General features: G+C 40.7%; 1 protein-coding gene across 3 annotated transcripts; it reads left to right on the top strand.

Annotated features, from left to right (window-relative positions):
• Positions 1-1,276: 1,276 nt before the first annotated feature.
• Positions 1,277-25,427, top strand: prkacbb (protein kinase, cAMP-dependent, catalytic, beta b). Of its 3 annotated transcripts, none has more exons than XM_061693759.1 (10): positions 1,277-1,333; positions 20,303-20,364; positions 20,438-20,566; positions 21,427-21,525; positions 21,599-21,681; positions 21,795-21,921; positions 22,008-22,103; positions 23,437-23,559; positions 23,626-23,790; positions 24,202-25,427. In XM_061693759.1, the coding sequence occupies exons 3-10, from the start codon at positions 20,504-20,506 to the stop codon at positions 24,325-24,327; spliced, it is 882 nt and encodes a 293-aa protein (XP_061549743.1). In that variant the 5' UTR covers positions 1,277-1,333; positions 20,303-20,364; positions 20,438-20,503; the 3' UTR covers positions 24,328-25,427. The 3 variants fall into 3 exon arrangements, with proteins under 3 accessions (XP_061549743.1, XP_061549742.1, XP_061549741.1); XM_061693758.1 differs by lacking the exon at positions 1,277-1,333 and adding an exon at positions 15,847-16,431 and having other exon boundaries at positions 20,309-20,364; XM_061693757.1 differs by lacking the exon at positions 1,277-1,333 and adding an exon at positions 15,848-16,431.
• The last annotated feature ends 154 nt before the right edge of the window (positions 25,428-25,581 follow it).

Genomic DNA, 25,581 nt, shown 5'->3' with positions numbered 1-25,581 from the left:
TTTTTGTTGTTACGTCAACGCAAATAGTGCTACACACCAGTAAGAATGTATAAAGAGGCCAGAGCCATGTATGTCACTACAGATCACAGATAAATTAGTCTCCTGCCAGTATTAGATGTTGTTGTTTTAGCATATAGAAATATGATTAGTATCATTACTAGAATAAAATCAATAGTTATAATAATTATTTAAATATAAATATATAATACATATATATATATATATATATATATATATATATATACCATATAAAACATTTAATTCATGAATTCTTTATGATTTTATTTTATTCAAAATTATATAACAAAATTATTTGTATTTATTGTTGTATTTTCTAACATTGGCAGTACTGCATGCAACAAATGACTGAAAAAAAGAAAAAAAATACAAATGTGTATATATATATATACACACAACCCCAATTCCAATGAAGTTGGGACGTTGTGTTAAACATAAATAAAAACAGAATACAATGATTTGCAAGTCATGTTCGACCTATATATAATTGAATACACTACAAGGACCAGATATTTAATGTTCAAACTGATCAAGTTGATTGTTTTTAGCAAATAATCATTAACTTAGAATTTGATGGTTGCAACACGTTCCAAAAAAGCTGGGACAGGTGGCAAAAGAGTTGAGGAATGCTCATCAAACACGTGTTTGGAACGAACATCCCACAGGTGAACAGGCTCATTGGGAACAGGTGGGTGCCATGATTGGGCAGAAAAGGAGCTTCCCTGAATTGCTCAGTCATTCACAAGCAAAGATGGGGCGAGGTTCACCTTTTTGTGAACAAGTGCGTGAGGAAAATAGTTTAAGGACAATGTTCCTCAACGTACAATTGCAAGGAATTTCGGGATTTCGTCATCTACGGTCCATAATATCATCAAAAAGTTCAGAGAATCTGGAGAAGTACTCGGTGAAAACTCAACGCAGTCTCAGGAAGAACAAGCACACTCCACACAGGAAAATACAGATTTCGAACCCGGAACCTCTGAACTGCGAGGCGGTTGTGCTAACCGCTTGTCAACCGTGCTGCCACCACCAGACCACGCAAATGTAATTTCTACGAAAAAAAAGGTTTTGAGTTAATTACAGGCAGCGGGAATAGCCGTTTGTGCCCCTTTGACGCAAATAGCGGCTGAATTGAGGCCTAAACAAAGTGTAGAGCCTGGCGGGCGCACACGTGACATGTATGAAGCGTGACACGGCAACGTGACCGCTTGTATTTACCCCCGTCTCCCTCCCACCGCAGGTTCGGCGCGTCGCCGAGGTTGATGAACTTCCCTGGAAAGTGTCGCAGCCCCTGCCAAGTTTGTGTCACCTTCAGGTACGTGTCCATTCGACGTCCCGCGCTCTTAAGTGGAGCTGGCTGCCACGTGCTGCCTCCGCCTATGTGTGGAATTAGAATGACAGCAGGAGGGAATGCAGTCAATGCCGGCCCAAGCACAAGGGCTACAAATGCCAGCCAGGGCCCCTCCTCAGTTTTTGCATTAGCAATGTAATTGCATGCTACTCGTGTTACTGCTCCCTATTCAAATATTTATAACTTTAGACATAAACACAGGAATTGTAATGACTTGAAAGCACTCGATACATGACCGCTGCTACATAGTTTGCTTACATGGTGGGTTGTTGCAATGACTACATTTGAACCTCCAAAGTGGAGCACAAAGTAATTTTTTCCCCGCGAAAAAATTATGTAAAGGAAATTAATCTGTTCCAGAGTTAAACTGTTGCCATCACAAAATCGTATTCTTAACTGTCATACAAGTACATATCAAGAGACATTCACCACTAGATGAAATTAAAGTATTGTTTAAAAAAAAAAAAAAAAAAAAGAATAAATAGAAATGTTAAAAACATAAATAAATACTTTGAAGCCGGCGAACATAATGGAAAAGGAACGGGAAGTGATTGTCTGTCAATAGCTAATATGTGTCTTTCTTTCTGAGATCTTATTTAAAGTTTGCTACTGGGAAGGAAACGTCAAGACCTTTTTAATTATGACTGTAGCTTCCACAGGGTGTCAAATATCAAACACAATAAACCAGCTATTAAAATCTCTTTGGTGTCATTAGTCTACCCTATTTGTTTTGCGCTTCAGTACAATCAAATACTGCACGTCACATATCGCTGCACTCTGCGAGGTCTTGATGTCATGTTGTTGTTGCAATTCAGTTATTGCAACGCAGCAATCAAAGTTGCGGGGAGGGGGGAAAAAAAACAGCCAAAGGCTCTTGTGCGAGTCACTCGATTGCCACGCCAGAGCCGAAACACATCAATGTGTCAAAGCTGTCAAATCCGTCAGCATAGACACAACCGCGCCGCACCGACGTTCGTTCATCAGTTCAGCATTAAGTGACGAGAAAGTTGTGACACGCAAGCTGGCAGCTGTCACCGGCGTGACTTCATATCGGCGATAAAACATAAGTAACGATGCTATGACAATGTTCGTGAAACTCAGCATTGTCGCTGCTCATTGAAAACGTCGTAGCAGCAAATCTTCTGAGATTTTAATCTGAAAAATTCAGCAATCAATTGAAGTACATTTTATTGATTTGTTTTTGTCTTTCCACGTTTGGAGTCACGTGCGTTTCATGGAGGGGCCACATTTTGCATGTACGTCTACAACATTAAGATGGAAAACATGTATTTTACTGAAAATTTTATCTAACTTGTGTTGGGGGGGGGGGGGGGGGAATCACAAAACTATGACAGTTTTATTAATTGTGTATCACTGTTCGCAATAAATTTTGCATGTATCGCCAGTATTTGGAAATTAACCCCTTTTTCCCACCAAAATACAAAATAAATATATATAATGAAAAGATTTACTTGTTTCTCAGGAAAAATGGAGGAAAACACAATAGATTTTAGTTGAAGACAAATTTTGAGATTTTCTTCTTCTTTTTTTTCTTTTTAATGGGAAAAAAGTTATTTAATTAATTTATTTTAAAGAAATAATAAAATGTTGAAATACAGTGGACCTGCGTATATTTGTGGTTTGGCAAATTCAACTGTTCACAGATTTTTACTTCTTACTTTTACTGAACCCTTCACTATTTCCAGAAAAACTTGCCTAGTTGTGAGTTTCTGTGATGTGTGTGGGGGGGGGGGGGGGGGGGAGTCTGAAAATATGTTTCTATTTTCATGGCAAAATACCATCTACATTATGTTTCTTTATTGTCAATGAACGGGCAGCCATAACCATGCCAAAATAAATAACAAATTCTAACTCATTGTCCCCCCCTATTTAAAAAAAAAATATATGTGTGTATATATATATATATATATATATATATATATATATATATATATATATATATATATATATATATATATATATTGGTGCTACCAATAATTCTTGCGAGCTAGATTTTTTTTCCCTCTTTTTAAAAATTCTTTTTTTTTTTTTTTTTTTTTTTTTAGCTGGGGGGATCACAGAAACAAAATCACAATTATGTGTAACTCCAAAATGTGCATGTATTTCCAAAAAATTTAATTAAAGACAATATTTTGGAGCAATCGTCAAATTTTGGAATTTATTAAAAACTTTTTCCCTTTAAAAAAAAAAAAGACTAGATACTGAACAGGGATGACATCCATCTGTTCCATTACATAAAAACATTCAAACATAAAAAGCATCATGTTTTGCGAAAGAAACTGTATTTACTGGAATTGACGCCAAGACCCATAAACAACCAGTGGGATTACAATCCAAAAAGAAAAACATTTATTTTGTGTTTTTCTGTGAAATGATATCATATGTATTAAAGATCTAAGTGTGCATGAGTGTGATTTAGTCAGGGGGAGTCCATGCAAATTCTAGAAATGGATTATTTCCAGCCAATTCAGAGTGAAGAGGTTTGCTGTTGTTGTTTTGTTTAATAAAACATTGTTCTGGGTGACTGCTCGTCAAGGGGTTGGTTACAGAGCCATAAATAATATTTTACCGCGCGTATCTGCTTCTACCTGATATATCTACCCTTTTAATTCTCCCAGCAAAATCCAATATCTTGATGATCCTGCAGACGTAAGCCAAGTGGAGAGAATACAGATGAGACGGATAGCGCCTCTCATTGCTGCCAGGACCTCCTCGAACAACATGGAAACACACGGTGACCTTGGCTGATTAAACATTCGGAGAAAATGTAGCTTCAATAAAGGTGCTGCACTGCAAAAGGAGATTTTTTTTTTTTAATTCCAAATTCAATATTACAATCTTTGTAGAGTGGTATGCATGCATACAATGTGCAGGATTTATAGATCAATGCAGTTTCATTGCATGTGCCCCGTATCATTATTCATTTCAATGACGGGGGGGTGTAAAGATCACGAGTAAAGCGCGTAGACTACCGCCACATGATTTGACAGCAAACAAACTCCACAAGGTTATATAGTGAGCTTCGTGTTGACAAAAATAGACGTGAAACAGTTTAGCCTTAATCCCACCTGAGACTTTTTTGACTCCATCTGAGGCGCACTCCACTCTGTCAGCCCAATTTGCATGACTTTATATGACTTCACAGTTGCATTTTGCAGTTTTAATCATTGCTTTTTAAAATATGTATTGCGGTTATGTTTGCCTGGGGTGCTATTTAAAAAAAAAAGTAACTGCGCTACCAGAGGCTGTTTTATCACAACAGAGATGCTTCCTTGTCACCTCTTCCCAATTGTCACACTTGACTTCACGCTTTGGGCCTGTCAAAATAAAAAGTTGGAGTTCTATTACGTGAGATAAAACTGCAAGATCATGTAAAATCCGTTCACTGGCTGCATGGTCGGGTAATGAGGATGTGAGAAACTTTTTGAGGATGTGGCACTGGAAGCGTGTTTCCTCAAGGAGGAGAAAGTGGTGTTTACTTGGAATGACTGGAAACTTAATGAGATCGGAATTAAAGGGTGTAAAGTCCGCTTTTAAGTAGCAATAAAGTCTAAAAACAAGTGAAAATTTAGGCCTGACTTTCCAGTGAAAAAGGAACAAATGTAGGGGACTTGTTTATGTTCTCTGGGCTGCTTTGCTATGCAAGGTGCAATAAAATCTCAAAACCTTCTGCGGTCTAAACCGCAGGTCATGGGCACTCCAACATGATAGACCCAAAACACAACAGAGACGTTTCCTTGTCACCCCAAATACCGCTTTTCAAATTGTTAAACGCGACCTTAAGTTTCGGGCTTGTCAATATTAAAAGAGTTTTATTGCAACCAGAAAAGGCTGCAAAATAGTGTGAAATCCTGCATGGTCAGGAAATGATGTGAGAAAATGTGTTTTTGTTTTTTTTGGGGGAGGCTGCACTGGGAGCGTGTTGGACGTGAGGAGGAGAAAGTGCTGTTTACTTGGAATGGTTTGAAACTTAATGAGATCAGAATCAAACGACATAACATCAACTTTTAAGTAGCAGTGACGTTTAAAAGTAAAAACATGAAACCATTAGGCCCACTTTGGAAAATCTGTTCACGGATGAGCATATCTTAGGATAGCTGTGTGGTCCGTCACCTGCAATGGCTGAGTGGTTAAGGCTTTGGGCTTGAAATCAAGTACTAGCTATGCTTCTGGCACGAAGTGTCGCCAATCTGCGTAGAGTACATTAAAGTTTCAAGCCTATCCAGGCATCCTGGGATTGCCAGTTGCTCATCCATAAGGACTTGGTGGGGTCTGGAGCTGCACCTGGAGTATCTCGGTTTGAGTCAAAAAGCTCGTTTCGGGTCTGGGGCTGCTTTTCGTATCATGCACTGGGTATCGTGTGCAGGATACAGTGAAATCTGAAGTCATGTTTGTCACCTGTGATGGCCAAGCGGTTAAGGTACTGTATCCATGTTTTTGGATTGCCAAATCTTGGACTTGTTATGAAATATAGAGGAGGCTTGTTTATGCCCTGAGGCTGCTTTTCTGTATCCAGTGCAGGAAGTAATGTGCAGGCTAAAATGAATTCTCAAGTCTACTTTGTGTGCAGTGATCACCAAACAGTTAGGACGGTGGATTTGAAAACCTATGGGATCTGCCTGCGCAGGTTAGAACTCTGCTCGCAACGTGTTTATTTTAGGGGTGGCAGTAGCTAATCTGGAAAGATTTGGGATTACGGTCATTATTGTCATTGCACAGTGTACAATGAAATTGGTGTAATAGCCAACATTGCTGTAAAAGAGATGCACTTAAAAGAAAAAATACACAAAGTGACACATCTTAAAATAAGAATAAGAATGAACATTTAAAATGTGTATATTCTATTGCTTTGGTCATTGCAATGTTTCACGAATCATTGTGATGGCCCTGTTGTAGAAGCTACCTGAGTCTAGTTGTCAAAGAGATTCCTTCAAGTCAGATTTGAACTGGCGACCCTAAGGATTTCAGCATTACCATAGCTACTACAGTTCTCTGCTCCACCAACTGACCTATTAAAGGAGATACTGTAACAGTGTAATCCCAAACTCAGAAGATCCTGATGACGGTTCGTAGATTAAACAACAACTGGACTGGTATTTCCTGGAAAATATTCTCTTTTTTGTATCAGGTGTGGAGAGCAGTAAGCCACATCTATGTGCACCTCCGCCTCTTTCACTTTAGTAGTTGGAGATGTGCTGGTGATAATGGTAATGGTTTAGAAAGTCATTCTGAAGCAAATGTACTACCTATTGTTAGAAAACATGGTCTTGGTTATGTTCTGGGGTTGCTTCTCTACTTCCAGCACATGGTGTCTTCAGTTTGTACCCAAAGAAATATGTATCAAAACGATCAAGGCATTCTGGACCGAAAAGTGCTGCCCAGTGTCAGATTCTGGATCTCCGTTATGTTCTGGGGCTGCTTTTCTACATGAGGGACACGTTGTTGAGTAATCTTATGTATATCGCAACAATGTAATGCAAATTTCTTGCCCCTCGTTCTGGTGAATCCAAGCAAAGCCACTGGGCTTGGACTGATCCGTGGTTTAATTTTCATAGCAGATTGTTGCCCCCTTTGAAGCCTTCACCTACCACATGGTGGTAGTGGAAATGGACTCTGTTAATACCTGGAATATCTTCCCGCCGTGGCTGCTGCGGGCTCGTGCAGCCTCTCAGCGAGATTGGTGAGGAAAAAAGAACGAAGTGTGTAAGCCTGGCATACGTCTCTATTCGGCAGGGCTTTATGAGCCTTTCATCCGACGGCGCTCTGATCCTTCTTGGCCGTAATTGCGATGGCGGGAGACACAGGAAGCTCAGCTATGGGGAGAGTAAAAATAAATGACACTCGTATCGTTGAGATTTTGTCATGTTAAGGATGGCGTGCAGGCTTCCACCCCCTGCTAACTGCTAATCTCTCACGTCCACGGGAGGAATGCTAAGCACCGGTCGAAAAGTGCATTAACGACGATACAGTCGCAGTCACATCTTGTTAAAAGCACACGCAAGCATCTGCAGTTGATAAATATTTAGAGCAGAGGCAGCGGGTGTTTCGTTCGGTCGGTACGGGCAACCGCAGGCTGCCGCGTCGATGCCGACAAAGTCATTTGTCACGTATTCAGACAAATAAGACGGCGAAGCTTTTGTGCAATGGCACAAAGAACTGTCAGAAATTTGCCGTCTTATTTGAAACTCACAGTGGAGATTAAAACATCCAGCAGGCGTTAGTTGACAGGATGTAACCTTCCCAAAATGAACTTGAATGCTTAGTTTATGATTGCAGTGTCTTAAGTGACACAAACTAAGGAAGCATGTTAGGAATTCAACAAGAATGAATAGTGCAACACTTTTTTTGACATTTGTATGAAGATCTTTGAAAACATCAGAAAGTTGCGGTCAGATATTCAGGAGGGAGATTAATGTGTCTTTCTTCTGATTGCTAAAATCATCTTCCTCCAGCAAGGCGTTTTGGCGCCACCTCTTGCTTTGGCATGCACTTGACAAACTGTGGGGACAGAGCAAATAAGTAGTTTTCGAACTTGATTTCAGAGCTCATTTATATACTCCACTTCATGGCACTGCTGTGACTCGCTGCTGTGTTTTATCGCCTTTGGCTAGATGTGTTCAAGGACACAGGGGAAACGAATCCTTCAAGACTGAAAGCTCTCGCCAACATCGTCGAAATAAGAATTTCCATCAACGTGCTCCATCCACGTCGCTCTCGCACATATTATTGGCACTTCCGAGGAAGGCCGCGGATTTGATCTCAGGTTTAATGATTCCGTCGCGAGTGATTTATGACACCGGCTTATCCGCCACTGCTGCGGGTCCCTTTGATGCATTCTGACTGAAGCGATGTTGTCCCGAGGAGAGGTCTACCTGTGGCCTCCATCCCCGAGGCAAAAGCAAAACACCTCAGGCGGGAGGTTGTTTTTCCAACTTCCCCATGAGTCCTTGCTTACTACACCGCAGCCAACTTGCAGGGAACGAAACTTTTGTTGTTCTTTTAAATTATTCATTACTGATTTATGGTACTGTGTTGTTGCGGTAATTATGTCAAAAGTTTTTCAAAGTGTATTCTAGGTGGTGCAGGCAATGCGCAGATCTAAATATGGAAAAAAGAAAGACAAAATATATATATATTTCAGGCGTTAACCTTGACGAAACACTCAGTACTTCAACGAGATACTCTCTAAATGATGAGTTGGGTTTGTTTTGCTCTCATTGTTATCTCCTGCATCTATTATTGGCTTTTAATAAGGCACAGGTACAGAAAGTCTACTTTCCGGAATGAAACACGGTAAAAAAGGTAAAAATATGAAACGAATCCCCATTTGGATCAGCTATAAATTATACACTTCTATACATACAAAAAAAGACCTTTGTGTTCCTGAAGCAACAAAGGTATTTGAACAATGGCAGTGGAGTTTTGAATGAATTTCCTTTAAATGCCACTACAATGGATTTGAAATGAAACAAATCTATTGGCTTGAGATCAGGCTCGTGATTGTACAATTCGAAAATATTCTGTTTGTTACCCTTCAAAATGTCTAGTAGGCCTTCACGGGCCCCAGAAAATGGAGGCAATCAACATAAAATGTCTGCTTCTACCCTGGTGCCGTTTTGCCATGCCTTCACTTGCCGCTTGAAAAAGATGCTCTAATGGCTTGAAATCAGGCCACTGACTTGCCCATTGAGGAATATTCAATTTACTTGCCTTCTTAAAGCCATGTAGGCTTTAGTGCTCCCCTGGGAATGGAGATAATGGTTGTAGTTCCGAAATACTATTAGCCACATTTTTGTGAAAGCTCTCAAATGAAAGCTGAAAGTCTACCCTTTTTATCACATCTTGATTGTTTGATTTCGAATCCACTGTGATGATGTATAAAGAATACATTCAAAGACTTCTGGACTGTATTACTACAACTGGCAGGGGGGGAGTGATGGATTACCTGTCTGATGGCCATTTCCATACTTGTGTGAGGTGAATGCAGTAGTTGTCTGGAAGGCCGAAAAAATACATTCATCAATTCCCAAACACACAGCGGGTTCAAGTTCAAAGTTCACAAAGTCAGAATGCATTGCTGACTGATGCTTTTTTGCTTGCTTTTTTTTTTTGTTTTATTTTGTTTTTTTACTTTGTTGTGTTAGAAAGCAGGCCTTGTTAGTGATGCCTTTCCTTGTCGCAACCGTGTTGCCTGGTCTCAACATGACTTTCTAAACCATTACGACCGGCGTCGTGTCTTATCAGCCTCGGCTTCACGCGCACACAAACACGAGCGCTGGCGAGCTGTGCGGAGCCATGGTGCAGTTTTTAATATTCTCACGGGTCACCAGCAGGACTGCTTGCATCCGCTTTGAAGGATTATATATGTCAGTTCGCTCACTGTCCGAGACTCCAGAGGAAGGACGGCGGATGGAAAAGAGTCTAGGCGAACCCGAGCGCCCCACCCCCGAGCTCGAGGCGGACGTTTAAAAGAGCTTACTCCTTTAGCTTTCGCTCTGGCTTTGATTGTCTCCGCTTTGATCTGGCTCGGGCGGCCATGTTGCACGCGCGTTATCCTCAAATAATCTCTGTCATCTTTTTTTCCAAAATAAGTGAGAAATGACACCACACCGGGGACGTCTGGGTCGCCTCGCTGGATTTTTTCACCCCTCAAATGTGAATCACCTTATCTCCGGATAAAACACGCATCGCTAAAAAACATTAGAGCGTAATGAAATCATTGGAATGTACTGCTCCCAGACAACTTCCTCGCTATAATTTGCTTGACTTGGAATTTCTCATGCGTGCACGACCTGACCGTGGCAGTCAAACAATGAAGCAGTGTAGTTCGGAAAGGGGGCGCATTTTGCGCTGAAGATGTTGTTCGCTGACTTCAAAGGGCATATTGTGCTGCTATCCTAAATTAGCTGCTCGCACTACTGTGTGAGCACGTCCTCAGCTGGCATGAATACATTACAACGTGGCGGGGAAATTGCAGGGCGATGCACTTGTTCGCGTGCAAACAGACCATACTCGTGGTTATGATGCGATACCACTTAAGGCCCAAAGTTCACTGGACAAAAGGTCCCACAAACTGCTACAGACATGTCTTAAAGGGGACATGTTAAGGAAATTTTACTATTTAATGTCTTGCATACAAATAATTTGGCCTCTAAAGTACCTGCCTACTCAACAAGTGTGAAATGACACAAAGTAGATTTGTTATATCTGTCTGTGAACGTGGCCTTGTGCACTTTCACCCCACTGCTGGGTTGACTTACATAATAGAATTGCACGTGTATTTTACCCAACCACATAACTTTGCCTTCGTAAAGTCTGCTAAGCTAAACGCTAAAGGGATAGCGAAACTAGCATCTATTTGGCGGTGTTATAACGTTTCACGCAAGGAATATTTGAACATAAACAGTGCCGCAACACATGTAGACAGACAATTAAAAAAAAAAAAATGTATCCCCTGTAAATAAACGACTAATATTACTGCAGCTTACAGAGTCAACCACAGTGGTTGTGAAACTCTTCATTTGTCTCTGCATGGCTGTATTATACTTCCCCACAGTGTGTGTGGGTGGAAGTGCAGATGGGCTTGCTAAGGGAAATCAGAAATAATCAGATCACAAAAGATTTACTTGGTTTAATTTTACGCTTGATGAGTGTGCGGGCACTGCAGAGACCCAACTATTAGTACATAAGCCAGTAAAATAACAATTTTCTGTAGTCCCCCTTGTAAATGGCAAGAAGGCCGTTTTCTCGTTTGCACTCACACATCGTCTATCAGCTTGTCTCCTGACATCAGTCAGCAGCTACTATTAGGATGTTGCATGTGGTTTCAGGACATTACCCATTTCCTTCTCTGCATATCAAAGCGCGCTCCTTCCCACCTTCCCTCCCCGCTAATTCACTCCAGATGAGCACAATGGGACATTTGTTTCATAGCGAACAGACACACATGTATACAGCCGTGTCAGACAGGCCTCAAACAGCTGGCTTTAGAGCCCCGTGCACCACTTTTAATCACGCATTTGTTTGCGTAATTGAAGGATTTTCAAGCGGATGCGCCAGAGACTCAGTAGGCCTTGCAGCAAAAGTGCTCATTGTTTAATCCTGTCATGTACGTGATATAAATCATGTGTAAACAGAGCAGTCATCCAAGCGAGTGTCAGAATTTATCTGTGGATTTATTATTGTTGAAGGAAAATTCTGCTCCTTGTGCAATAGAGTCGTACACCATGACTTGCCGGAAAGACCTAGACACCCCCCCTCTCCATTTATAAACTAATTGAATTTCAAACAGACATTTTTGGCCTGAATTATTATTATACATTGATCGTTATGACCCCCCCCCCCCCCCCCCGTCCGTCCCAAATAACTATACTTTATACCAAATTTGTCATTATTTTCCGATCTTTCTTGAGAGCGCAATATTTTGATTCTGTGGGCCCAACAGAATTTGGTACCTGAAACTTAAAATGGTGGTAGAACCATGTCTCCCAGAGATGTAATGATGTTATTACGATTAAATACAAACATCATATATCGGTATATCACCCCAAACATCATATATCGGTATATCGGTTTGTATGACAAATGTAATATTTTATAATATTTTATATTTTATAAGGGCCATTCCACCAAATTGGTGCCATTTGCATCCCCAAGAAATTCAATGTATTAATGCACAAGAAAATGAACTGTAAAATATTTGTATTATCACGCAGTGTTCTGCACATTATGACTCTTCATCCCAACTATGTTTTTAAGTTTTTTTCGTTTATTTTTTTAATTACAAACACACACAAAAGCTACATCAGACTAAAAACTCACTCCTGTTACTTTCAATTCTCTTACTAAAAAAGAGTTTCACTACAATAAAACAATGAGATAACAAAATTAAATTCCCTAAGATTGGCCAGTTCACATTTGGAGTAGTTCAATTTCTGTATTAGACCATGTTAACTCCTCATAGGAAGGCTTGAGCTGAGATTCAATCCCTGAACCTCAGAACTGTGAGGTAGATGTGATAACCACTATCACACCATGCGGCCCTGTGTTAATATTGGGCTGGAAAAAAAGGTTTTCAAAATCATGTGACGTGTATTGGCTGTCTGTAAAAAGGGTAGCCTAGAGACGTTTGAGGGCAGCAAAGTCATTATCATCAGAGATGCTGTTCAAAGCAATGCGTCAGTTGCGGAAATAATGGGCAGAGAAAGTGAGAGTGAGCCAAGATGGCTTCTCACTCATTCACTCATTCATCTGAGGGAGAGTAAATGATTCTCTTTGAAGCACGGCCTGGCGCGGAAGATAGAAAAGGGGAGCGGGGGGGAGAAGCCAATATGGAGAGCAGCTGGTCAGCTGGGATGAAAATGACATGTTGTTTGCCGGGGACGTAAACAGGAAGGAAGCTAAAACCGCGAGATAAAAGAGTGAAAACATGCTGCTTATAAGGGGTGTGTCAGAAAGGTTCCAGGACTGGCATCACAAAAGATATATTTTAAATCCAAACGACAAAGTACAAGTTTTCCCCTTGGATGTAATCCACCTGGAGTGTAACTCACTTTCCCAGCCTTCTCTGCCACACTTTCATGCACTCCTGGGAGCATTTTTCGACTTCGAAACGGGTCCCCTTGATGACCTCCATGACCCCCATGAGGGGAAAAGCCAGGAAGTGTTGGATGCTCAGGGCAGTTGTCCTGCCACAACTCTTGCCTCTTCTCACACACTGAACGAAGCAAACGCTGCAGAATCTCTCGACATGCCGGCTGATCGTCTGGCCCACATTAAGGGGAAAAACTCATAGTTTGGATTGGAAATACATCTTTTATGACACTTTCTGACGTACCTGGTATTTACGGTAATATTCCAATCCACCATCTTACATGGATTTTCTATGGAAGACACGCTGACGTTGTGCAAAATAACTACGCGTTGGTAGTTTATCATTTTGGCTTTAGGACAAAAATAGAAACCACCTATGTAACTGTAAAAATTCACAGGACGTGACTCACGTGTGAGTTGCATTTGTTAAGAGGAGCATATCATTCATTTAAATGCAGCTAATGATAAAAGATAACAGACAGACAGGAAGGATAAACCGTTTTTTTTGTTTTTTTGGGAGGTTTTTTGTTCACAATTGTGCAATGGGAATCTGCTGCCCTCTTGTGTAAAAGAGTATAATTACATCTCAGTCATTCCTCAGTGAAAGCGAGACCAGTGGGGACCTCCAAAGTCAAACAAGTGAAGAAAATGCCTCAAAGGCCAAACAAAACTTCAATCAGCAGCTTTGTGTTGTCTGAGTTTTACTTTTTTTCTTTTGCTTTTTTTTTTGTGACACCACCACAGAACGGTTGCAGAGATGGCAGAGAAAAAGTGTGTTGATAACCATTGAACAGGAAATGATATTGTAATTAAATGTCAATTGAATAGACATATTCATACTGTATTACGAAGCAGTTACAGTAATCCCTCGCTATATCACGGTTGACTTATTGCGGATTCAGTGCATCACAGATTTAAAAAAACAAATTGTATTGATCAGTGTAGTGCAGTTACTCACCTGCACGTGACAAACGGTCTCTTACTCTTTGCAGGAAAACGAACTTTTGAGTATTCTTAACTCATACATTTGGTAAATCACAAATTGCCTGAGGATACAAACAACATGACCCGAATGCCACTGTTTAACACACAAGCCAGTTTCATGAAGTAAGTTCACAAATACCTAGTTTAGCCCGACGTATAGCTCATGCACGCACACATAACAATATGAACAGGAACAAATTCAAGTAAAGAGCAACCTTTAGCTTGATTTTCTACAATTAAAGTATTGTAGTAAAAAACATCACCGCAAAGAATTCTGGAAAAACAGCAGGATCTGCCGGCCCTACTTCCCATACTGCTTTGCACTGACTACATCGCCAGGACCGTCAGTGTGAGGCACGGTGCCCAATGCTTAAGACAGGAAATAGCACGTGTACGTCACATTCTCATAGATTGACGTTCACAACGCTCAAGCACCGTACAGCCACCTTTAGTGTTCGTGCTTGTGTAGTGTGTGTGGCTGGCGACCTCAAGTGGACAAAAAGAAGACTTGCACCGCTCTAAAGTACCATTTATTGGGATTTTCTGGAATGTAACCCTACTCATTGCATAACGGCTGACAACTAATCATAATGATAGCACGAAAATGACTTGAGAAGCTCACCAATATCAACAAAGTATTTCCTATTCCTTCTCATGTGTCTCAGGCATCTTCAAAAGGTGAAGTGGTATTATTTGAATTGTATTATCCAATGGTTAATTTGCATGTACAATTGAGAGATTTTTAAAATTGTGACACGATCCACGGTGGGGAATTTGTGAAGTTATGACGAGATAAACAAGTGCGCTGGAGAAGACGAGGAGGCCTGCTATCCAGCGGTAAACACAAGTCACGGCGCACTTTATCAAAGGGTGACATTGTGATGGCACTTCCATCCGTCACATCTGTGATAATTAGACGCAACATAGCTGTAGAAGGGGAAGAACTGACACTGCGACAAACTCATTTATGACGTCTTTATTTATCAGCAGAAATAAAGTTTTGTTGATTTTTTTTTTGTATACAGGATCAAACCGCATTTTAAGGTTGCTGAAAACGTCAGTTAAAAAAAAACATCATCCCTTTCCTTTTGATCATAAACTTTATTTTTGATGCTTTAATCCAGTGATTCTCAGTGTGGTACGTGCACCCCCTTTAGTGGTATGCGAAATAATCACACAATGAAATGTTCAAACTGCACACGTTATAGTGGCTCAAACCTTTATTTTAATTCAGTACAGTACATTTGTTATGGACAGTTCAGTTGTATTTGTATAAAAAAATACATTTGCATTTAATTTCATAACAGTTTTTCAGATATTTATTTTGGTACAGTTTTATTTAACTTTTGTTTGAGCCATTATTTAAGTACAAATTTTACGGTGGTGTACAATAGTAAATATACTTCTTAGGAATCAAACTTCTGCCTCGTTTTTTATGAACACACTATGCTACTAAATTCTAATGTTCATTATGGTGGTGCATGGAGAGTATTTTTTTTTTGTTAGTACTTGGTTCAAATACATTCCATTTGTGGTTTAACTTATGTTTACACTTGTCTGACAGTGGTCATTTAATTCCGATGTATCAGTGAGTTGATTATCATCTTTAATAGGTTTTACATTTGATTTGAACAGTGGTTCTCAAACATTTTGCACCTAGTACCACTTAAAAAACACAGGGTTTGACTTGTGGGGAGGGGAAAAAAGGGGAAACACTTTTTTTTTGGGAAGCAGTTGTGCAATGATTTTTAATCAATGACTTGGTGGGACACTTCCCCACTTGGACCTTGTGCATAATTATCATTGTTGCGGGTGTTTAGTAGAAGACGGGGGGCTTTTTTAAAGGTACACACACACATTCTACTGGCGTCAACAGTCGTTAAAAAAAGGTTAAGCCAGTCATGTTTAAAGAAAATGTGATTTTGGAGTAGGCTATAGTCACCAGTAAGAGCAGGCGTGTGGAGTTTGTGCCAGAAGAGGTGCCGGAAGAGGGGGAGCCGTCCGTCCGTCCGTCCGTCCGTCCATCCAACGGGGCGGGCGGGCGGTGAGCTCCAACAGTGACCGCTAGCTTCAGTTCATGTCAGCCACACATTAGCCAACCGAGCCGTAGTGGGACCCTTCCACGGGGGTAGGGGGGAACAAGGACGCCGGGCCGACAGATGAAGAGTGGAGACCGCTGCTGCTCGGGGACTTGTTGTTAATTTTTCATCCGAAGCGGGGACTTATTCAAAGCACACCGAATTATTTGTTTTTGTTTGATTTAAACGCGATTAGCGCCTGGTGCAGGGAGGCTAGCTAGCTAGCTAGCCAACCAGCCGCCATCTCCCCCCCACTCTCTCTTTCTCTTTCTCTCTCTCTCTCTGTCTCTCTCTCTCTCTCTCTCTCTCAGTCGGGAGCGAGCGCCCGTGTGTCTTACGCCATGGGGAACGCTGCCACCGCCAAGAAGGGCAACGAGCTAGAGAGCGGTGAGTCCGGCATGTGTTCGCCTTCGAGCGGCTTTCGTGGTTAGTTTCGTTGGATCTCATCACGAACCTCGAATGTGCAGCTAGCTAGCCTAGCCTAGCCTGCTAGCCCGTGGCGCCACCATAACTCTGAGGGCCATCTGTCACACGCCACTTTTGATTTAAATAACAGCCAGCATTTTGAGGTTACGCGTTATTACACAGCGTTCGCTCATGTTCGTTTTGTTGACGCAACCAAGCTAGTCGCATCAGGACCACGTCGGTGGTATAACTGAACCACTGTAGCCTCGTTAATGAGTCCCATGAAGCAAACAACAACAAAAGAGCAATGACAAAAACAAAATGACGACACGTGTCAATGTGTTGTTTTTACGTGACACTTGATTTTGGAATAAACCCGACCCCCGTCATTTCAACGCCCCTTGATTGTTGGAGCACTTCAGGGCCTCTTTCTCTGTATGTGTCGTCACTTGTCACGTCGTATTTGCATGCTACACATGCATCACTTCATCATCTGTGTTGTAGATGGATTGGAACAGCTCAAAACAAAAAAACACACACACCAGTAATTGTCGTGAAATAGCTCTAAACTTCTTGGGTGAGGTTTGGTGGATCTGCCCCTGGGGGCTCCACGACCACATTTTTATTCTGGGCTACATAAACAAAGCTCACTGCACAGCACAGTGACCAAATATGGCCAAGAAATGACAAATGCCCTCTCTTTGCATTCATAAAAGTAGTGCTGCACAAATTATGTCACCCCACCCATTCCACCATCAAGGTTCAACATTTGAGAGGCACACAACTCATCGTTGACCTGAGCAGGCTCATCATCAGACCTCCGTCAGAGGATAAGGAGCATTACAAGCTTTGAAAGCATTGACGTAACTTGGCCTAGACCGGTCGGTGTGAGCGTGCTCTTATGCGCTCAACTGGTCAACATTACGTTAGCAGACATCCCCGTCAACTAAATCATCTTTTCTCCAAGCAAGCTTGTGAAAATAAGGCGTTTTTCTGTATTAATTGTGCTTCGGAGGAGTCAAATCAAAGTATGATATCTTATATTTTATGCCTAAAGTCATAGAATTAGGAGAATCGATTTAGTGAGGATAAGCGGTACGGCAGATGAATGAATGAATGAAAAAAACTTGAAATATTTCATAATTTAAGAGTGAAAAGAAATTGTAATATATAATGATGTAAAACAAGAATAATCTGATTATGAAAATAAAGTCGTACTATTATGAGAAAAAAAGTTGTACTGTGTTAAAAAAAAATGTACCGGTAATATCACAAAAATGAAGTCAGAATATTGTGATAAAAATGCTGCATTATACTTGTATTACAAAAATGTAGTCGTAATATGCCTTAAAAATATGACTAATACATGAAAAAAAACACTAATATTATGGGACCTAAGTCACAATGTACAACAAAAAAGAATAGAAAAATGTAGTCCAAATTTTGCGGGGGGAAAAAATCGTTAAATAACAAGGAAAAAGGCGTAATGTTGCGAGAAAAACACATATTACAAAAATGTTGTATGATATTATGACAAAATTGTAATATTATGACAATCCAGCCATAATGTCAAAGGAATACAATTTGTATTTTACAAGAAAAAAGTCCCAACAATGAAGTGGGAGTGTTACGCAAAACAGTTGTAATGTTGTGAGAGGATTAAGACATAATATTACGAGAATAAAGTCACAATATCAGAAAAATTCAGTTGTAATGTCTCAAGAATTAATTTACAATACACTATTATGAGAAAAAAAAAAGTTGGGATATTCAGAGAATTCAGTTGCAATATTACAAGAATTCAGTCATAGTGTCACGAATAATGTTTTGATAATATTTACTGTCTAGCTTGTTTCGGTACAATAATTAGATTACATTGTTGCAATAAAAGGTTGTACTATTACGAGAATGAAGTCGGAATGTTGAGAGAATAAATGTGCTTATTTTCTCAACGTCGACCTGCTGACAAATGCTTCGGAAGTTGTCATTACGATTTATTAGCAGTTTGACGAGCGACGGCATAAACATCAGTATGAGCAGTTTGATGTGAGATTTATGGAGACATGAACAATAGTTCACAATATCGGTTAACGTTTGTTTCCCAAGCATGGCCCAATGGCAGCTAGCTCCTCGGCACTTAAAGCTTTCTCAGCTGACACGGTTGGCCCCGGTCGCAGATTTATCTGGAGCGCAGCCGCTCTGACGAGGCAACCTGGTTACCCACATAGCTGAATACACACAAGATTACCTTGTGTTTTACAGCGCGCCTACGTAGCTTGAACACATTGCATTAACACGTTGACATCATTTGTCATCCGGTTACAGGATGAGGACACTTTCTATGCAACTTGATCAGATCATCAGTTAATATGTTATGCTTTGAGGACGGTGTACTTCTCAGACTAGTTACACATGTCCTGCTTATAATTCTTAAAATGAAACAAAAAATACACATACAAATGTATTGTTTACCATAGCCGAAGGAGTGAAACCGCTAGGTTAGCCTCTGGTGTTCGCTTCGAGCTAACTAGCCAGCTGCTAACAAAGCATTTCTTTAATGTCAGTAGGAAATTTTGAGGTACCACAGTACAGGGCGTCTTCATTTTTACGACCGTCTCGACGATTGAGGTTTCAGTGTTCAGAATGGCGCACAATTAACCAGTTTGCGCAGCAGTGTAAGAGTTTGTGGTCATGTGGCACAAGAAGGCACATTTGGCTACCATTTACTTGTTTTAGATGTATTTCCTTGGAGTGTTTCTCGTACAAATATTTACTGTAATTATGACTTGTGTTAGTGTGGGTTAGAGACTGTGTGTTCAGACTTGTGTACAAATTTGGGTTACGTTGCCACCTTAGGAACTGAAGTGAGTCCCCCTTGTATTGGATAACATATGTGTACCTATTATTATGACTGGTGATTTCCCCCCATTGTTACAGTTCAACAATTTGTACTGCCATGAGAATGAGTTATTGTTTTTTTGCTAACAGTCAATATTAGACAATAGTACTCTTTGATCTATGGAGCAATGAATAAAATTTCCATTTATTTGTAGGTTTTTTTTCTGTTTTCTTACTTATTTTCCTTTCAAGCCTTTGCTCGTATGCCCAGCTGGTCTCCTGCATAATGTCAACTTTATTTTCATTTTTGTCGTCATTACATACCGTATGTTTGTTGTGGTTTTGGTCTACATAAACTCTTGTCTTCTCTTTCTCTCTTCTGTGTCATTCCATCCGTGTGGTGGTGGGTGATTGTTCCTGTGAAAAATAAAACACCCTCGGTGATCAATAGAGACGTTTGGTATGCACAAAAAAAGGAGATGAGCCTGCAAATTTTGCGCGCGAGTCTCATTGTGCGACACTTGCTCGATGTGCTTGCTGTTATTGTGTGCTTTGATAATAAGTGTGTCTTTTTGTTGTTGTCGCACACATTCTCTCAATCTGGATATCTGCTGTGCTTGCCATACTTTGGTTTGTCTTTGCTTACAATTCTGTGTTTTATAAACCTTCCCCTTTTAAAAAAGTGTTGCTCAGAGAGAAACTTTCCTCGTTGAATGTTGTTCTTCCCTTGATTTGAGGCTAAGTACCAGAAATGTGACTTCTTTACCTGGAATGCGTCACTCGTCTTGCCTGTCTGTTTTTGTTTCCGTGTGTTTGTGTCATTTAATCAATTAATATCCAGATGAGAGTTGCCCTTACAACCTGATTTTCCTTTGCCCCTCTGATGCCCCTCATGTACAGACTTTTACCATTCCTACCTTTATAAAAAAAAAAAAAAAAAAGCAAGTGTTTTAATGTCTGTATTCCAAAAAGAATGTCTGCTAATTTTTCTTTTTCTTTTTTTAACCCTCCATAGTTAAAGAGTTTCTAGCCAAAGCCAAAGAAGATTTCTTGCGGAAATGGGAATGCCCACCACAGGTCAGAATGCTGTTTAGAGTAACTAAATTGATAAATTGCAGTGGGATGCTAACATGCTGTTCCCTCCCCGCAGAGCACGACGTGCCTCGATGACTTTGACAGACTAAAGACTTTGGGGACTGGCTCGTTTGGGAGGGTCATGCTTGTGAAACTCAAAGGAACAGAGCAGTACTTTGCCATGAAAATACTGGACAAGCAGAAGGTCCGTTTTATTTATATAAGGCTGTATATAATGTTGTCAGGGTTTGAGGTGCAGCAGCATACATCTAATGAGATCCAATACAAAAGCTGTGTCAAATAAACACCATACCAAAATTGTCACTTCAATTTTGAAGTCACTCAAATGTCAGTTCAGTTTTTTTTTCTACTGGCCTTAATATTAGGATCTAATCAGATTTTTGTGTCTGTGTGTTTATGGTACATGCAATTTGTCCTTTTAATTTGTGCAGTGTTTTTTTAATTCGATTTTGGACACACTTTAAGAGTTATACATTTGCAGTTGTCATGCTCTTCCTAAGTTTATGCTCAGTGCAGACATTGGTGAAATGTTAAATTGTTTTTAGTCTCGTATACGCGTGCGCTTTTGCACATGCAATTATGGGTATTTTAAGTTTTAGAAAAGATGGCATGACCGTTTTTCAAAAATTAAAAGGTCAAATGTGGGTCCCGGGCCGAGACTGGCTTAGAAACCCCTTTTATACGTTGTAAATAAATATTTGTATGCCGGGTGGTGGGATCATGTGTGGTCGTCTCATGCCGTCCAGTTCTAGTTTAACAATATGTTTATTACTATGAGAGGTGTTTCTTCTATCTACATGCAAATATTCCAAATATCTCTGAGCATGAAGCAGTAATAAAGTAATAATAAAGTAATAATATACAGTAATATTGTTCATGTCTCTCTGACCATGTCCATCAAAATGGAGCTTTTTGATCCATCGCTTGTCCGTGATCTCGCCAAAGTGTGCGGGTGTACCTAATGTTGTGGCCAGAGTGCTCCGCCAGCTTTATGAGGACATTTTCTGACTTATTTTTTTGTTTTGTTTTGTTTTTATGACTCAGGTCGTGAAACTTAAACAAATAGAACACACGTTAAACGAGAAGAGGATATTACAAGCCGTCAGCTTCCCCTTTCTTGTCAAACTTGAGTATGCGTTTAAGGTAAGATAGCCTCCTTCATTTCACTCTTTTCAGCTTTATAATAAAATATATTGACGTGATATTGTTGTTTTAGGACAACTCCAATTTGTACATGGTGATGGAGTATGTTCCCGGAGGCGAGATGTTCTCGCACTTAAGACGGATCGGGAGGTTCAGGTGAGGCCCTTGGAGGAATAAACACTCACTTCAAATCTTTAGTTTGTTTTGACCGGTGGTTTTGCAGGTATTGATTTATTTTTATTTTTTTAACACCTCCACTTTCTCTGCAGTGAACCACACGCGCGCTTCTACGCCGCCCAGATCGTGCTGACATTTGAGTACCTCCATTCGCTAGATCTCATCTACAGAGATTTGAAACCCGAGAACCTTCTCATCGACCACCACGGCTACATTCAGGTGAGCCTCGTGCGCGGCCGTCAATATATCACGGCGGCTCAGTTGTGGCGGCCGTTTTCATCACGTGCCGCATTCACTCTTTACAGGTGACGGACTTCGGATTTGCCAAGCGCGTAAAAGGCAGAACTTGGACATTGTGCGGCACACCGGAGTACCTGGCCCCAGAAATCATTCTCAGCAAAGTACGCCATTTTAAAAATGTATTCAAACCTCAAAGACACTTGTAAGCCATATATACAAAACAATCAAATGAAAAACGGTAAGTACGGCATTAACTGAGCCTGCCTTCTTGTGCCCTGTGGCCACGTATTTTTACGCCGCCCAGCAAACGAGTGGGGGGGGGGGTTGGGTGACCTGAATGAATTTGGCTATGATTCTCATATCCCCGTTTCTTTCTAAGTGATGTTCATGCTCAGAATTGCATTTTATTTTTGTATTCAAAAACAGTAGAACCTCGAATTTTGTTTGCATTCCAAAATGATGTATAATTTTGGGATTTCCAACAGTCCTGCAAGTGTAAAAATATAAGTTAACCACCCTTAATATTAAAACAAACAAACAAAAAATGAACAGAACACTTTTAACACATAGTGATGCGTTCACATGTCATCTTTTCGACAGTCATGACATGATTTTTTTGTTTACAATTGACAACATTTATGGTGACTTGCGGGCGGCACGGTGGCCGACTGGTTAGAGCGTCAGCCTCACAGTTCTGAGGACCCGGGTTCAATCCTTGGCCCCGCCTGTGTGGAGTTTGCATGTTCTCCCCGTGCCTGCGTGGGTTTTCTCCGGGCACTCCGGTTTCCTCCCACATCCCAAAAACATGCATTAATTGGAGACTCTAAATTGCCCGTAGGCATGACTGAGTGCGAATGGTTGTTTGTTTCTATGTGCCCTGCGATTGGCTGGCAACCAGTTCAGGGTGTACCCCGCCTCCTGCCCGATGACAGCTGGGATAGGCTCCAGTACGCCCGCGACACTAGTGAGGAGAAGCGGCTCAGAAAATGGATGGATGGATGGTGACTTGCGTAGCTTCCTGTCTTTATTCTTCTTCCATTTTTCGTCTTAACACCCCATGTTGAGGCTGCTCAGTCTTTTGGAGTAAGTGTGGCGTAAAAGCACCAACAACACTTAGTCCTTTGAGCACTGACAATTTTTATTTATTTTAACCTTTATTTGTCCAGGTAAGGCAATTGAGAGCAGATTCTCAGGTATTTGCGATGCTTTCATGGCTGCAGACAGCAGAGTAAAACAAAGCAAAATAAAAGCAAATACCAATGTGTTGCCCGACAGCGGTTCAAGGTTTTGTGCGACTTGAGAGCCATTTTTTACGTAAATTGGATGACCGTATTGTCGTTCAAAAATAGAGGTTCAGGTCAGTGTAACTTATTATTATCATCAAATATATTTAATTTGAGACTCTTGAGCAATTTGGGGAGGCGATGAGTAGAATATATATATATTTTTTTTTGTTTTTATCGCTAGAGTCATTTGGTGTGATTATTCTTTCAGGGTTACAACAAAGCTGTGGACTGGTGGGCCCTGGGAGTCCTCATCTATGAGATGGCGGCCGGCTACCCTCCGTTCTTCGCTGACCAGCCCATTCAGATCTACGAGAAGATCGTCTCTGGCAAGGTAGGAGCGTAGGGTATCTTTGTTATTAATGTTGAACAACGGAACGACTTTGTTCTGTCTTCTCAGGTGCGCTTCCCCTCTCACTTCAGCTCGGACTTGAAGGATCTGCTGAGGAACCTGCTGCAGGTGGACCTGACCAAGCGCTTCGGCAACCTCAAAAATGGCGTCAACGACATCAAGGGCCACAAGTGGTTTGCCACTACGGACTGGATCGCAATCTACGAGAGGAAGGCAAGACGCTATTTTCTGCCATTGTAGCATTCCTGCTGGCTAGATTACACTTGACGAAGTGCAGGGCACATTCTACACTTTGGTGTTACATCCCATCGTTTGCGACTACATTCCTGCAGTGGATTTGTCTATATAAGCCACTACAGGGGGTCCTTTACGAGGGTGTTCCATTCTCATTAGGTCAACGTAAGCTTCATTTGTACGCCATGTTATAAAGGTGGAATTTTTATATACAGTCCTTGTCTTCAAACAAGCGTGCCTCTGGACTGTTGATGCAGATGTGTTAACCACTAGCCCCACATTGCTGCTTGTAGAAGTATAACATTGAATGGATAATTTTTCTTTTTATTTTTTTTAACACTTTTTTTAATTTTTTTTTTTTTTTTTTTTTTTTTTTTTTTACTGTGGCAGGTGGAGGCCCCATTCATACCAAAGTGCAGAGGCCCCGGGGACACCAGCAACTTCGACGACTACGACGAGGAGGAGATCCGCGTTTCCGTCACGGAAAAATGCGTGAAGGAGTTCGCCGAGTTTTAGGGACGTGACATGATGCGTGACGACAGGATATGTCAGGGAAATAAAGGGATCTTTGCACTCTTCTGAGGACTTTAAGGAAATTAAGCAAAGGCCAGGTTTCCTCCCTCCGTCCTATCCTTGCCACTTGTACAACACACACAGCTCAATGGGGTTGCCATGATCCTTTGGTGCCGATTACCTCTCACTGTCACCTACACCTGCGTATTAAAGCAGACTCTCACCACCTTTTCTTTTTTTAACCGATCCACTTTTTATTTTGTACTTTTTAAAGGAGGTAGTTGTCATCACCCCCTTTTTTCAATGGACAAAAAGTAAGACGACAGGGGATGGACTCGTGTTCCTTTCATGCCCCGGCTTTGAGAGGTAGCAATCTTCATTAGCCCCGTTTTGTACGACGCCGAGTGTTTCAGAGGGCAACTAAACTGAGTGCTCTCTTTCTTTGGTTTTTGCCTTAGAAAGAGCAAAAGCATCCTCCTCGGTATTCCCGACTCCAGACGCTGAGAATAAGCAACCTTGTTACATTATTACCCGTGTCATTTGTTACTCTGGTTTTTGTCTCAGTGTCTACTATATTAGTCATTTTTTTGTTTTGTTTTTCTCCCTAGATTTCAGGTCTCCCTTTGTTTCAATACAATGTGACTGATGTACATTTAAAAAGTGAAAGGAAATCCTTTTGGGATTTCTTAAATTTAGTCTAAAAGTTGAGACGGTCAATGTGAATAGTGTTGGAGCTTTGCACTTCAACGTGGTTAGTGAAACCTTTAAGGAAAAGAAGTACAGACTCTTATCAGTTATTGATTTTGACATTTTAATAAACAGAACATGAAACTGCAGCTCTCTTTGTTACTGGCCGAGAAGTTTTTGTTTCATTTTATTTTTGAGGAATGTGGATTGCAAACTTATTAGGTGTGCATATTTGACCGCTTTGATTTCAAGGTACTGTTTTTTCTTCACCGTACATTGACTACATGAACTGCTCCTTTGTATCACATGTAACCCTGTTCTTGTTCAGCTCATTCATTACATTATACGTATATGCATTGTTTCATATGTTTTATTTATACACATTAGAGATGCGATTAAATTTATTTTTAAAAGTGTTTCATTTGTGGAGTGTCCTTTGATTAACGTCACTGTAGTTTAAAATCTTTTTGTGAACTCTCATTTGTGCGTAAAATATGGGTTCCGTCAAACAGCTGCAGCTTTTGTCTACTGACTTTCTATAGCCGTGCCAGCGGAAAGCATTATGGGTAA

The sequence above is a fragment of the Phycodurus eques genome, chromosome 13 (genome assembly GCF_024500275.1).
Source record: "Phycodurus eques isolate BA_2022a chromosome 13, UOR_Pequ_1.1, whole genome shotgun sequence".
Lineage (NCBI taxonomy): Eukaryota > Metazoa > Chordata > Actinopteri > Syngnathiformes > Syngnathidae > Phycodurus > Phycodurus eques.
The sequence above is the reverse complement of the archived record's forward strand: the minus strand, read 5'-3'. Positions and strand labels throughout refer to the sequence as shown.